This window comes from Populus euphratica, unplaced genomic scaffold, assembly GCF_000495115.2.
Source record: "Populus euphratica unplaced genomic scaffold, PopEup_1.0 scaffold78.1, whole genome shotgun sequence".
Taxonomy (NCBI): domain Eukaryota; kingdom Viridiplantae; phylum Streptophyta; class Magnoliopsida; order Malpighiales; family Salicaceae; genus Populus; species Populus euphratica.
In genome coordinates this window covers 269,068-284,621 of record NW_011499867.1, presented here as the reverse complement: position 1 = coordinate 284,621, position 15,554 = coordinate 269,068, and the positions used below count along the sequence as shown (strand labels likewise).

Sequence of the window (15,554 nt, the reverse complement as noted above, 5' to 3'; positions counted from 1 at the left end):
AGGGCCATCCGCTTGAGTTGGGAGGCATACCACTTCGCTCATAAAACGAAAGGTCATGCGTGTTATTTTTTTGAAAATGACCTTAGAAAACAAATGATATATTATTTACCCTTGTTTTTTTTTAAAAAAAATAAAAACAGATAACAAGTGATTTAATTTTTCAGAAATCAGCCATCAAGGAGTGGTAAAAAAATCATGCAATAGTTTTCTAAACCCAAAAATCCAGGAATCTTTACCCAATGTCAATTGTAATCCTTTTTTTGTTTTAATTTTGTGATATTAAACAATTTGAACATTTTTATGCAAAGCAAAATGTGTTTCTTAGACTCCGAGAACCCTTAAAAGAGTTTTATAGAGATAAAAGGTCAATACAAATCAATCCAATGCGTAAGGAAGTATTGAATAAAAAAAATCATGTTAAAAAAAAGAAAAGAAAAGAAAAATTGGCGTGGTGTGAATCCCCATGCCAATGGTGTATGTCTACAGGAAAAGGAGCAATGAATTCTTAAGGGCAAGGAGTGAAAGGGCCTTTGCTAAAAATAGGGCTGAACTGGATTCTTAAATCACCTGGTTCGAACATGCGGTTCAACGGGTTTCATTCCCACAACCTCTTATTTCAAACATTTGATCATGTCACAACTCCGTGAGTAGATAGATGTCTGCAACACCCGATCACTGTTTTTCAGACTTTTGTTCAAAATTCCAAAACCACTTGATGATATTTTAATGGTTCGTTCTGGAAAAGACATCCCAACGACCATGTCATTTGGTATCCCTACAAAAGCTGAGAAAACGCCAAACAATCTATAAACAAGAGAAATAAAGATTTGGGAGCTAAAGTCATGGCTATATCATCCATCTGGTTGCTCCTGTTGCCTATCATTCTAGCTTCACGTGTTGGCTTTTTTCTTGCCAGTTTCTTCACCGAGCTCTGCACCAGAGGAAAGCCCTACACTACACTTCTATTTATAATGTGGTGGTTATCAAAATAGGAGTTGAAAGGGGACTAAGCTACAAAGCTGTCAACTATGCTTTGGGACCCAATACATTCAGACCTGGTGGCAATCCAGCCAAAATTGATGGCTCCAAGCCACGCATCAGAAGCTAAAAAACAATTTGAGTCCAAAAGCAAATGGACAAATTAAGTCCTGTTGCCTCATCCTATCCCATCCCCTAAGAAAAGTAATCCCCACAAAGAACAACAATCTATCATTCTACCCCTCTCAGTAGTTTCTCTGCCCTCTCCCGACCACACCTTGAGATCCCAAGTCACAGACTGTATGCTTTTTTGACATGGTCAATGGCCAGATGACAGAAATAAGTACTCGAGAAACTCTTATTACTCAATTGGTTTAAATTAAAGAGAACTGGAACATACATGTCATTATAAATATACAAATGGATGGGTGATTAAGATATGGGATCTTTAGACTTCCCCACTAAAGAGGGATTTGTTATCTTGCTGTCCTTTTCTTTTCTTTTCTTTTCTTTTTTGATTAAAATGGGACTGCACCAACACATTTATCTTTTCTTTTCGTTTTATACACAAACGGATCATTAAGATCTTGGATCCTAGAGGTTCCCACTTGCAGTAGGCTCTGGTAATTGGTCCACTTCCCAACTTTGTCTGGGTGCAACCTTGTCATGGACAGGTGCGTACTCCTGCGACATAGCAATCAAAACAATAACAAATCATTCCCTGCTTCTATCTGAAACCTTCCGGCCCTGTCATCCCCTAAAATAATTCAGCAACTAACGTGCCCAATACTTACATTATGCTAATACGCAAGCTCAAACTTTACATGATATAAAAGAAACTGAGAGCTACTTCCATTTTATACCTCCATTTTCTTGATAAGCTCAGCTGCTGTTTCTGCTATAACCACTATGTGCCTTGCGGTATCATTTATGAAGCCTTCTTCAACTCCCTTGTCGAATAAGGCAAGCAAGCTGTTATAATATCCATCTACATTTAACAGTCCCACCTGGTAGAAAAGTGAAAATGAAAGAAGAAACAGTACAGTACCTATCAAAAAGTATATTCTAAATTGTAAAAATATTGATGGAAGGTATATAGAATCTACAAAGACCATTTGATCTTACTGGTTTTTCATGAATTCCAAGCTGAGACCAGCTGATTATCTCTAACAGCTCTTCCATGGTTCCATAACCGCCTAATGAAATGATTACACGAAAACTTGATTCAACATATGTGCGTGCGTGCGTGTGTGTGTGTATGCATGCATGCATGTATATTTTATGCATGAGTAGTTGCTTTGAAGGATAATACATGTACCAGGAAGGGCAATGAAGGCATCGGCATGTTTTGCCATTTCTGCCTTTCTTTGGTGCATGTCTGCAACAGTTTTCACTTCTCCAACGGTTTCTCCTGATATCTGGCAAGTAGAGCTTTAACTCCATTAAGATGCAAGATGTTAGAGGGTACAAAAGCATGAAATAATAGGGACTGAATAGCGTACCTCATGAGACATTAGAGCCTTAGGAATCACTCTATATAAACAAAACATGAACAAGCATGTTAAGTTTTCTGGCTACAGCCAAAAGAAGAGCGAATATTAAAAGCAAGGAAATTAAAAGGTAGTGATAAATGGAGTACCCAAGAACATGGCAGCCTCCATTAAACACAGTTTGTGAGATCAAACCCATAAGACCTACACTTCCCCCACCATAGACTAAATCAATATTTCTCCTAACCTGGCAATTATCACAAAGAAAAACATCTGGTAAGCAACATAAAGAACCTCCTGACACATAGAATATGTGCGTTCCTTACAAACAGAGAGAACCTGTATGCAATTCTTTGATTTGTAATTATGACTTGATAATTATATATATTACCAGCTGTTTACCAAGCTCAAGAGAAGCATCACTAAATGAAGACTTGTATCCAGCTCTACTACCACAAAAGACACAAATCCTTTTGAACCTTCCTTTTTTTTCACTTCTTGCAGACATCCTTTCTTCTCCTTCCATTCTCCTCCAGAGAAGAAGAATATAAAGAGAAAAGTGATATATGGGGGAGAGAGGAAAAGAAAAGTAAAGAGAAAATGCAGAAGAGATTATGAAGGAGGATATTGTATGTGCGAGGGAAGCAGAAGGGAAACATTGCTTTTGAATCTCCACAAATCCATCCCCTCTGGGACCCAACCTCTCCTTTTGCCTGCTCAGGAGGTGTTTTGCAAGTTTTATATACATTGTTTTTCAAAGTTTTTTATTATAAAATATTAAAAAAACATTAAAAATTATCTTTAACTTCAATACATTAAAATAATCTAAAAAAATTAAATAAAACATTAATTTTAAATCATAAAAACAAATTCTACTCGGTTGGAGAAAGCCCAGCAAGAGCCCATCTCCATCTCTCCTTTTATCCTCCCCATCCGTCGCCATTGATTTTCTTTCCCACCTGGAAGGCTAGAACTGCGAAGGAATCTTTCATGGAATTTTAGACAAAAGTATATCTACAGGGCCATGCCAGCGCTCCTTCGACCTCTGGTGCCCCATCTTTTATATGTACATTGCTTTTATCATTTTGCTGTCCTTCTCTCCATCCCCACCCGATAACTACAATTGCTATTCTTCGTAAGCACATGAAAAAAGAAAAAAAAAAAAAGTGGTTGGTATTTCCCTTTTAACTTCAATTGGGCTCCGTGATAATCCACGCTGACTTTCATCACTACTGTCCAACGTTTCTTTTCTTATTTTTTTAGATAAATTTGATTCCTTTTCTTCTTTTTCTCGATTTAATAGGATTTTCAAATTCATCACAGTACAAAAAAGATAAATACAGAAAACACAAAAATTAAGATCTAAAATTAAATTTATTCATATAATAATTTTAGAGTGAATTCTACCCTTTTTAAAACATGAAAAATAAAAAACTAAGTGTTACTTTATATATCATTATTTTAGGATATTTCAAGTTTTACTTTTCAAGATTTTTTAATTTTTTAGCATTTTTGAAGTTTTATTAGGGCCTTGAAATTAATTTTTCTTTTGGTTTTATAGAGGTTTTTTTTGTCAAAGAATAATATAAGGTAATATATATAAATACGCAAAGGTATATTGGTGTAAATCGTATTTTTTTAAAAAAATATTATACAGACATATCTATCACCTAAGATGATATAGCCATATAAGAGCTGAGCTAGAGTTAAAATAATTTTTTTTTTAAGACCCACACTATATTTCTAAGAAAAACCAAGTTAACTTTTAAAATTTTATAATTTTATGAGTTAATTTGTATCTAACATATCAAGTTAGATTAAAATTTGATAAATAATTTTTTGGTAATTTACACCTTAACATTTTTATTACTTTAAAATTATATATTGTGAAATTTTTGTAATTTGATAATCAATAGCTAATTTTAACTATAATTATTATAATTTTTTTAACGATACAAATTATTTATAAATTTTAATTTTGTAAAATTACAATATCTATTTATTCTTTATAATTTTTTATATAAACTATTAACATATCTTTTGAGTAATTAATATTAAATAGTTTATCAAAATTTAAAGGAATTCTTTTCTTGTAAATAATAAAATAAGTGAATTGATTTGTTTAAAAAGTAAATGAATCAATATGAAAAAAATAAAGGTATTTGAACTTTTTTATTATTTATTTTATTTTTTAATTATATTATATTATATTATTAATTACTATTTAATTAAAATTTTTAATATATAATCAGCTAAAATATTTTTTTTATAATTTTATAATTTAAATTTATAATTAAAGTTTATATTGTATATTTTATATTGCGTTAAAAAAATATTTTTAAATATATATATTATTTTGCAGAGAACTGGGTACCGGGCCCCAGTGACCCTGTCTCCGCCCCTGCAACCACGGCTTTGATAATTGGAGTTCTGACACCTTATCGTCTTCTTGCAGTTTTCACATGCATTTATCATTTACGTACGTACCGCATTAGAAAGTACTATCTCTTCTCACTAATTGATTGGATGGATGGACTTTCTTTAGAGCACACATTGTTTTTTCAAAGTATTTATTTTTAAAATATTTTAAAATAATATTTTTATTTATTTTTTAAAATTAATTTTTAACATCAATATATACATATATATTATTAAAAAAATAATTTCAAGTAAAAAAAATCAAAATTTTTGCAACCGGTGTTTTAAACACATTATCAATCACTCTCTAATACTCAAGAAAAATACAAGCGGTAAACGTTAGGAGAAGTTTTTGTTTTCTTTCTTTCTTTCTATTCATATCGTACTTGTTATATAATCCTCCCCCGTCTTGATGTAGACAAAGGATATTTATGAAAAGAGTGATGATAATCAACTATTTAACTAAATTTACATTTTTCACAATTGCTTAATTTTGGAAACTTAACGAGAATTGCAAGAATGTGACCGCCCGTATATGCATCCAGGTACAAATATAAATTTTAATTTCATTTAAACTTTGTTTCCTCTCATTTGAATATTTCAAATTCCTTATTGCAAAAATATAAAAAAAAGTGATGAATTAGTGTGTTTTATATATGTTAATTTTTTTTACCTAAAATACATGTTTTAAAATGTCAGAAATAAAATGATAACCTAACATTTCTAAATTTAGTTTTATATATAGTTGAAGTATATGTGAATCTAATAAATTACTAAATTCGATATTAATAGACTCAACATCTTACTAAGCCCAAATGAATATAAAACTGATAATCTTTCTTAACTTCATATTGGACCACAAGACTTCACTTGTTTTTTTCCTTGTAATTGTTAACATAAAATGTTAAAGTTAATGATACTTATTTTTCTAAAATAATTTTTAAAACTTCTCAAAAGAGTTCCTCAAAGCTTATAGCCATGTAAGAACTCTAAGTTTTTTTTTTGTAGTAAAAAGCTCATCTCTCGTACCGTTTTAAAGGTATCTTATTCTAGGATATCCACTTAATTAAAAACAATCTGAAGCTATTTTTTAGTAGAGCTCAACTGAAAAACAACGCCTTATATATGTTCCTTTAGTGATATATAGGCCATTTTGAGTCTCTTTAGTTTAGCCTCCACAATAGGTTTTTTTTTCACTCGTAGTTGTTAGAAGACTGCTTGGTCTACCATATGTTAGGCAATGGCCTCCATTACTTGGTTCTTTTTGGTCATCTAACACTTCTTGAAATAGGCGCTTATCATGAAAGTTTGTTAAAAAAAAATATTTTAAGAAAATAATGGCTATAAAACCAAACTAAAAGGTTAAACGAGAAAGTTACTTATATTAAAGGTCATTTGTCCAATCAAGGTCAAATGACAGTTATAGTTCTTATTAGATATCATTAAAATGTCTGAAAGAATGATGAGAATCCTTTTTAACTATTTCACCACCTCAAGGCCAATCTCCTCGAGGATTGACCTTTCACCAATATAAGTCGCTATAAGTTATTTATCCTTCTAGGTCAAAGTAGGGAAACTAAATGATGCTCGACCACATGTGAGGTTGGAAAATGTGTCCTCAAGTTTAGTTTATTCAAGAACAATCCTAGTAAAGGGCATGACAAATATATCCTCTACAAAAAAAGTTGGAGGAGGAGGCAAAAAGGATTGTCATCAGACCCTTTTTTTACAAAAAAAAATAGGTTTATTCAAGAACAATCCTAGTAAAGGGCCTAACAAATATATCCTCTACAAAAAAAGTTAGAAGAGGAGGCAAAAAGGATTGTCATCAGACCTTTTTTTTACAAAAAAAAATAAGCAATAACTCCTGTAATTACTTTAAAAGAGGGTTAAATCTACTTGACCCCTAGGTGGGGGAATATAACTATCCTTAACTTTTATTTTTGTATGAGTCATAGTTCTTGCCAATTTATTCTTAAGGACAAAGAGTACATTTGCAATGATTGGGTCATCTTCTATCTCTTTTCTAGTCTTGCCTCCCCTCAAATCAAGAGATGAAGACCCTTATCATGAATTCTATTCCACAAACCTTGTTGAATTTTATCATTCTTCTTCACTTGTTAGTCTTGCAAAAAAAACAAAATTAACAATGAACTTAAATGTATAAGAAATAAAAGGTAAAAAAGATGCATACTTTGCTACATAACCTGATAATGCCCTCTTGCCATTCTATTGATATCATACTTAATTGAGACAAATATCAATACAACATATGCTTTCTCCTCATTCGAATTCAAATAAGGCTTACTATTAACATCAGGGGAAGGTATCCTCTAATAATAGAAACGACCTCAAATCTCTTATATTCAACATCTAGAGTTGACTAACAAGTTACCAAACCTAACATCATCAGATTCATTGATAAGAATATAAAATTGATGATATTTCTAGTCCTTATATAGGGTCATAAGAACATGTTTTTTTTTTCATGACTCTTGATATCACTATCAAAAAATCGATAAACACAAATAGAAATATCGAGGGAATATTTTCGTCTGTAAATTGCAAACGTACTGTACCAATATAAATATTCTCTTAGTATTTACTGAGGGAATTATAATGGAAAAAAAATTAAAACAAAGCAAAAAAATGATGATGTGCCATTTTTATTAACAAAATTAATCTGTCGATAAATTCGTTGGTAAATAGTGAATACTATTCATCATGCCAATTACAAAAAGAATCACCAACTGAAAATTTTGTCGGTATTTTTTAGAGAGCTCTGGAACTTTTTACTTCTCAATTACACTATTACTTAGTGTTTTTTATAGATAAAATAACTGATAGATTGAAAGTCATCGGTGTTATTTGATAGTTTTATGAAATTTTTTGATTAAATTCAAATTTTAAATTAAATATTATAGACGAAATCACTGATGAATTGAAAAGTTGTCAGTGATATTTGAGAGTTTCTAAAATTTTTTGATTAAATTGAAAATTTAAATTAAATATTATAAACAGAATCACTGACAAAATGATTAAAAATATTAATATTTAATTATCCATTGGTATAACTCCATAATAAAAAGTCTAGAATCCCTAATTTCATAATAGACAGGGCTTCATTCTTCTTCTTCTTTTTCCTCTTTCCTATATATAAAAAACATTAATATTCATTTCTTTCTCTTCTCTTCTCTTCTCAGCTCCTTCTCTTCTCCTTCATGGTCATGTATGTATTCTTCTCCTTTCTTCTTTTTTTCTTCTTAGTTTTTCTGATTAATATACTTTACGAGTTTTTTTTTCTCTTCTTATCTTTACTTGCAAACACATTTACGAGTGATTTTTAATTTTTAATTTTATTTTTAATTTTTTTGTTCTTAATAATTGTATGAATATTGTTGTAAGATTTATTTTTCATATGATTTTCTTCTTTTTTTTCCAAGCATTTTGAGTATTATAGAGTGTTGATTTATATTAATTTAATTATTTTATAGTTTTGTGAAATAGATTTTTTAAAAATATTTTTAAATAATTACCGACAGAATTACATATGATATTTTTTTTTAGGAAAATACCGACGAAATGAAACGAATAATTTTTTTATACGCCTTTTCTGTTAGTAAATCCATTGATAATAATATTTTTTTATTACTAACAGACTTGCCGACAAATAAAAATGACCGACAAAAGATTGACTGATAGAGCATTTCCGTCAGTGATTTTGTTAGTAAATTAATTACTAACAAATGATAATACAAATATCACCAGAAAATTTCATCGGTAAATATAAAGATTGTGACAGCGTATAAAATGTTAAGGTCAATGATACTCATCTCTCTATACCCTAAAGTATATAAAAGTCTTCAAAAGAACCTACCACTTATCCCTCGTTAATGATGTATAAATGATATTTTTTTTTCCTTTTCAATGACATTTAAGGGATATTTATCCCTTTTAAATGCATGTTTCATGGATATGTCACCTCTTTAATGCTATCAGGGCATATGTTGTAGATATTTTCTTTTGATAATGCTATTAAGGTGAAATCACACTCCAGCCCCTTCTTTTTATAAAGGAACAAGTCTTGTTGGCTATAAAAAACCCTATAAATCATTCAATGCCAAAAAGGTTCATAACCTTTATTCTTGATTGCATATTTATTTTCAAAATTTCTTAAAAATATCATTACTTTTTCTCTAAAAAAAATACTAACTTAACTATCGAAGAGTCCTCAAATTTACCAAAAATGACCTTTTATATATATCAACTACCAATCATCATGATTAATAAAAATATATTAAATTGTTAGAATTACAAGATCATCTGATCATCCAAGACACAAACCTTACACTCACCTTACACTGAATTGGTTAGATTTTTAGAATTATCACAATAAAGATACAAGTTTCCTAGTTTTAAGAAAGTAACTACGTCAATTCGATTTCATTTATGAATTTGCCAATATAAATGTTTGATTAAGAAAAAAAGTTACAAATTTTAAAAAAATATAATTTATTATGAAATTTATAAAAAATCAACATCTATCTATCTATCTATTATAGAATCTAATTTCTAAAGAAAATAGCCACAAAAAAATTAGATAAACCTTAAAAATACCACCGTATAATTCTTTGTATTAAATTTAACCTCAAACTTTTAAAAGTTATCAATTAAAGATTTTCATCCCTTTTGAGGTTTTCTGATGGTATTTTCATCCAAGTTATATTATTTTTTACATAGAAAATGAGATTATTTTGTAAAAAAATCATATTTATTTAACTGATTCTAATAAAAACTTTAAATTGAAAAATCAAAATATTTTAATAATAAAATTAATAAAAAAAGATGTACTTTGAATGTAAACTTGATAATACCCGATATCATTTGATTAATCTACATTTATGATTGTACAAAACTTTTATGTTAGGCACATGGGTGGGTTACTTAATATACATGCTCCATGGTCAACCAAGCGACCGTGATGAGTTGTTCCACACACTACTTTTCATTCGCGCCCATCAGGCACCAGGCAGTTATTCCCCTTGACATGCACATGTAGCCTGCAATCTTCATTAACCAAATACATGATCTCAAGAGATTAATATTTTAAATATTGTATTCTTCTTGAAATATCCTGTTTATTTTTCTAGATATATTATTTAGGCAGTTTATTTTTACATTTTTAAAGTATTTTTAATATATATATATATATATATTAATTTTCACCTTAAATTAATATTTTTTTGATAAGTCAATATTAAAAATAATTTTTTAAAAATAAAAAAAATATTATTTTAATATATTTTTAAATAAAAAATATTTTAAAAACAAGGAGAGCTACAATAATGAACAGCATAATTATTTTAGAAATCTTTTCCCACCCGCTCCCCTTTCTTGAAGCATTCAACTCAGACTACTCAATTTCAGGGTTTTTTTTTTTTTTTTTTTTGCTAAAAATCTTTGACAACAATTAACCCGCTTTCATCAAAACCTAAATTTGGATTGGCTTGTGCTCAACTTTATTACGGAAAAAAAAGGGTTCTGTTAATATTTTAAAAAGGTTATGGTTAATGGATTCTCTCAGAACGCTTATGAAGAGTCATTTAATATTCTACATTAATTTTCTTTGAACACTTAAAAGTATTGTCATATAAAATAATATTTATATAGTATACAATAGAGAATAATATAAATTATATTTTAAAATTTTATTTAATAACTTAGTTTTTTAGGTTGAGATGGTTTAAATAATTATTTCTTTTTGTTGAAATATTTAATTATTATTATTATTCTTAATATATTCAATAAAAAATATTATCTAATTAATATACTTAAATAATGCTCCACAAGTGGCCTGAGTGTGTTTGCTATCTTTTATCGTAGACTTCATTTAAATATGCTTTTAAACGACTGTAATTGAAAAAAAAATAACTTTTTCTGCTTTCTAAGACATAAATTACAGAGAATATAATTATAAATTAAATAAACGCATGCATTTTTTATTTACTACTGTTTCTAGAATGAAAAATGAAAAATTATTGGAATCTCTAAGAGCTAGCATCTATTAATACATGAAAGATCCTTCGTCCGATCTTACGAGTTACGAGCACTGTGGAAAAACTTCCCCTCTCTTTCTTAAATTAACATTCGCGCATGAAGCTTCGGGCTGCCCGTTTTCTTCGAGTGCTATATTTACATCCTGCAACAGAATCCCTCGACAAGGGATGCTCTTGCTGCAATCAAATTTAACAGCTACATCCGACGCACTAGTTCCCTTGATGTTCTTGTACATCACATTGCTTATTTGCACGGCCGAGGTCTGCCAATATAGGAGAAGAATGGTTTATGACTTCGTGTTCTTTAGATTATTGAAATCTTCATTAGTGCTACTCAAGGGATGATCGTATTTAAAGGTGATGGGGTCAGATGTGCATTACCTGTTCTTCGCATGGACTGTCTTGATCACAGTAGTTTTGATTGATAATTATGGGATTTGTCACATTACGCATTACCACATTTTGAAATATTATGTTCCTGGCATATCCAGAACCTCCCTGCAATTCCCAAGAAATATGAACATTATATCATTAATCCGTCTGCAATAACATAATCATTTAGCAGACAGCCCACAAAAAACACACCCATGTATACTAATCATTTGCATATAACACCAGAAATTTATATCAACCATCTAGTACTGCGCGCCTCCTCTGTCAAGTACAAGAAGTTATTTTGGAACTAGTGTCATTGCTTTGACTGCATTGTTTATAAATTCTAAGAACTGTCAATCAGTCAATTAATCAAAATTAGTAAACATTCCACTATTGAAGGATGTGGTCAATTATCATGAATCCTAAGTATTGTTCCTACTGTTTCAAAAGGAAAACAGAAAAATATGCAATCTTATCCGCGATCAGCGGGTCAAAGATGTTGCTTTTCACAGATTTAATTTCTTTGTTTTCTGTTGTGGTTACATCAGATTTCTTTCTTTAGGTGGCCTTATTGTGGGCTCCTACGTCTAATTCAGAAATCAGCATATTAATCTTGTGTACGTCCATGTTTCTCAGTCCTCTAGGCCCAAAATTCTACGAGGTCAGGATTGCTGACTTTGCCCTCATTTCAAGCCAACTGATTGTTTCATACATGCTCGTGCTTAACATAATTCAGCATATTGAATTGCCTCCACAAATTTACACACACACACACTGTGTGGTATTAATACTATGGATGATTCCTCTTTTGTAGTGCATATGACCCTGAAGCTGTAAAGTGCATATGGCCCATAAAAGATAACGAGAATGACTCTAATTACCTGCCAGGTCTTGATTCTGACTCCGTTGGTGGTTCCTGAAATTGTTGCTCTATTAACAAACACGTTTGAAACTTCGGCACCTGAATTATCTGCTCCCAGGCTACCAATACTGCAAAACCGCCCACAAAGCAAGCCTTAGAGTTAGGAAGAAAAATCATCTAAGAAGGCTCTTGTACACCTTGAAAGTCAGATTGCATTGGTTGAATTTGGTTAATTAGGTACAAAAAGTCTATTAGCAGTTGAGATGGAAACCTTATTCCATGACCTGGTCCGCAGGTTATGTCAGTGGCTTCTACATTCTTAGACCCGCTCACTATTGAAATACAATCATCACCTGCAAAACATAAATATCAGTTTATTAGACAATAAGATTCGGTAAAAGATTCAAATTGAAATTTAATTTCATAAAATATGTTGTTATATCATTTGCATTCGTGGCTATCAAGCTCTTGTGTTTATCCAAAATGGTATGTTTACCTGTTCTTATGACACATTTTCTTATCCTGATGTTTTGGGTGCCAGTGACATGGATGCCATCGGTGTTTGGGCTCGTCTCCGGTGCAATTACCATGAGATTCAAAGCTCTGACATTAACACAATTTTGGAACGAAAGATGCATTTGCTGTGCATTTTGGAACCTCAGGTTGGCTACTATCAAACCCTTGCATTCCAAGAAGGTCACGGCCTGTGAAACAAATATATAGATTCTTCAGACCAAAACGTGAAAGAGAAAAAACTGAAATACCTCCTTAATCTCCAGGGTTTCAGGAGCATATTTATGGGCTAATAACAAGGTGATCGAGAGGACCATGGACTTACAGTTGGTGCATGTTTGCAAGGCTGCAAAAAGGAAAACAAAGGAAGAGAAGAAGAGCCCTCGATTAGTTTTTTTTTAAAAAAAATATATAGTGGTACCAAATTGATTGCAAGATCAAATGGGAAGGTTTAATTTTTAAATATACCTGGCTTTTGTTGATTTTGCAAGAATTTTCCCACCATATTTTCCCATTGCCATCGATAGTGCCACCACCCCTAACTCTGAATTTTTGTACATTTTCGAATACGAGCCAATGTCTTCTATCCTCCTCATAGTCGCTTACTTTAGCAGACGCTTTGATTGTCCCAAAAATCTGGTGTGTTAAGAAAAAGCGACTCATATCACTTTTTTATTAATCAATTACAATATTTCAACATCCGTGATTACAGGCACTAAATTAAATTTCATGATGTTTGTGCTTTTATATATGCGTGTTGAGAAAAATGCATTTAGATAATTAAAAAAAAAATTAGTCCAAAAGTTCGATTGGTTTGCACAAAAGTCTTAGCATCACTATTCAAATATGAATGATAATCCAAATCCATTTAGATATAATGGTCCCCTTTGATTAAAGGGATTTACTTTTCCCTAAGCTGCAGCTTTTTGTGTCTTTGATGATTTTTGGCGATCAGCTTTCCACTGGTAAATTACTAAATTTCTAGCTCTGCTTTGCGATACGCCATGAAGGATCAATACAAACACAAATGCCGTTATCTAAATTGCTATTTACTGCAAGTGCCATTATCCATTTATAGAATTTCCGAGATTCTTTTCGGGTTATTTAATTCATTGCTGATTATATACATCATATTCATATAGAAATACTGTGCGTGCATGCTTGAACTCACCTTGAGTATAAGATCAGATTCACAGGGGCCTGAAAATGTTACTGGCTTGAGATAATAGATTTTGTTCTTAGGGATCACGATAACGGAACTTCCTTTAGAAGAGCAAGCCTCCTCCCACGCTTTCTTAAATGCCTAACAAAGTGCCAACAATAAATCCCCAGCATTGCAGCCGTAACAAAAGATTAAGATTTAATAACAATATAAATACAATTAATAATCTTATATTTCATTTCCATCAAATTAGTTATACCTGACTATCATCTGTTCCATCAGCTTTAGCTCCAAAATCGTCCACATTCACCACCTTTGCTGAACTTACAGGGGCTTCTGCTTGATCAAGTCTGGCTACAACTTTGGCCTCAAAATTGAGTGAACTTGGAAATATATGCTTCAAATCGTTGTCTTTTCTATCAGTGGTGCTAAAATATGGACGATAATTTCTCGCATCATTATAGCTATGGGTATGCTCAAGTACATTGGCAATCGGGCTCTCTTGGTAAGTGCTAAAACAAGAGACGAAGGAGGGCAAAAGGAGGAGAAGCAGGAGCAAATGTCTTGGTGGGTATTGTGGATGCATTTTGTCTACTTTCACTTTTTGAGGAGAGCAAAGGCAGACAAATATTGAAAGATCTGGTAAAGTTGCTACTTGTTTGCTAGAATAATCGGAGGTATGGATGTTAGAATTATTTGTCGTGAGGTGTGCATATATATAGTAGTTGCAGGGCTGGACAAAAGTGGACTTGCTTTTTCAAAGAGAGAGAGAGAGAGAAGAAAAGGAGGTGAAGACTTCGAAGAAACAATGGCTGCTCAAAGAAAAAATATTATGACACAGAGAGGTATGGACGGAGATGCAAGAGATTCAGACGAAAGGATTAATGTTGGGCTGGTAGCCGACTTTATTCAACTCACAATTCTTCTTGCTGAAGAAAATCAAAATGGCTATTAAGTTAGTTACTAAGAAAATATTAGTCTATCAGCTCGTCCATGTTTGATGCTTGTTCACCCAACATACACACGCATGGTGATGAGGTGATATGTTACCGAACATCATTTCTACATCTGCATTTGTGTGTGTGATTGATTAGGTAACTAATTAACAAACGATGAATATATAATTAATTGGAACAAATAAAGAACAGATCAACAAATTAATTTTAATAAATAAAATATATCCATGATTTGGACACTGCCAATACATTGTAATCCCGGATATCTTCTTTTTTCTTACGAGTTTCAAGTTCGAATAATTTTTTTATGGTAAATAAAAATAAAAGGCATTTTATACAAGCTAGAGTGTCCACTGATAAATGGTATTGTACCAATTTCATAAATAGCAAACGAATATCTCAATGCTACAAGAAAATAATTTTCATGTATGTTTGTATAAGATTTTTGTATGATTTGTACTATATATTACTTTAAAGGTATATCCATATAAAAATAAGAAACGGGTATTAAGGAAATTAATTGAAAACAAAATCCAGAATTTTACCATTAAGAAATTGCAGCCACTTATTTAATATGAAGTATCTAATTAGTAAGTAAATAAGAAAAACGGAACTGCATGGAGACTGGACAGAATGTACAAAATCACCTACAAAACATTAGCCGCTTATTTCCTAAACTCCTTTTTAATTCACAAGGTATATTAATTTTATTATTATTATTAGTATGGATATTCAATCAGTTTA

At 31.2% G+C, this 15,554-nt stretch overlaps 2 protein-coding genes across 3 annotated transcripts; both read right to left on the bottom strand.

Annotated features, from left to right (window-relative positions):
- Nucleotides 1-1,325: 1,325 nt before the first annotated feature.
- LOC105126319 (cytokinin riboside 5'-monophosphate phosphoribohydrolase LOG1-like) lies at nucleotides 1,326-3,153 on the bottom strand. 2 transcript variants are annotated; one of them, XM_011027144.1, is made up of 7 exons: nucleotides 2,860-3,153; nucleotides 2,618-2,715; nucleotides 2,481-2,511; nucleotides 2,225-2,396; nucleotides 2,104-2,174; nucleotides 1,842-1,985; nucleotides 1,326-1,662 (listed from the first exon to the last, which is right to left on the bottom strand). In XM_011027144.1, exons 1-7 carry the CDS (start codon nucleotides 2,992-2,994, stop codon nucleotides 1,573-1,575), a joined length of 741 nt encoding a protein of 246 aa, XP_011025446.1. In that variant the 5' UTR covers nucleotides 2,995-3,153; the 3' UTR covers nucleotides 1,326-1,572. The 2 variants fall into 2 exon arrangements, with proteins under 2 accessions (XP_011025446.1, XP_011025445.1); XM_011027143.1 differs by having other exon boundaries at nucleotides 2,297-2,396.
- Nucleotides 3,154-10,860: 7,707 nt separating this feature from the next.
- LOC105126316 (polygalacturonase QRT2-like) lies at nucleotides 10,861-14,595 on the bottom strand. The gene is made up of 9 exons (XM_011027141.1): nucleotides 14,114-14,595; nucleotides 13,864-13,995; nucleotides 13,161-13,328; nucleotides 13,018-13,038; nucleotides 12,676-12,883; nucleotides 12,451-12,532; nucleotides 12,199-12,307; nucleotides 11,324-11,440; nucleotides 10,861-11,205 (listed from the first exon to the last, which is right to left on the bottom strand). Exons 1-9 carry the CDS (start codon nucleotides 14,438-14,440, stop codon nucleotides 10,987-10,989), a joined length of 1,383 nt encoding a protein of 460 aa, XP_011025443.1. The 5' UTR covers nucleotides 14,441-14,595; the 3' UTR covers nucleotides 10,861-10,986.
- Nucleotides 14,596-15,554: the final 959 nt, after the last annotated feature.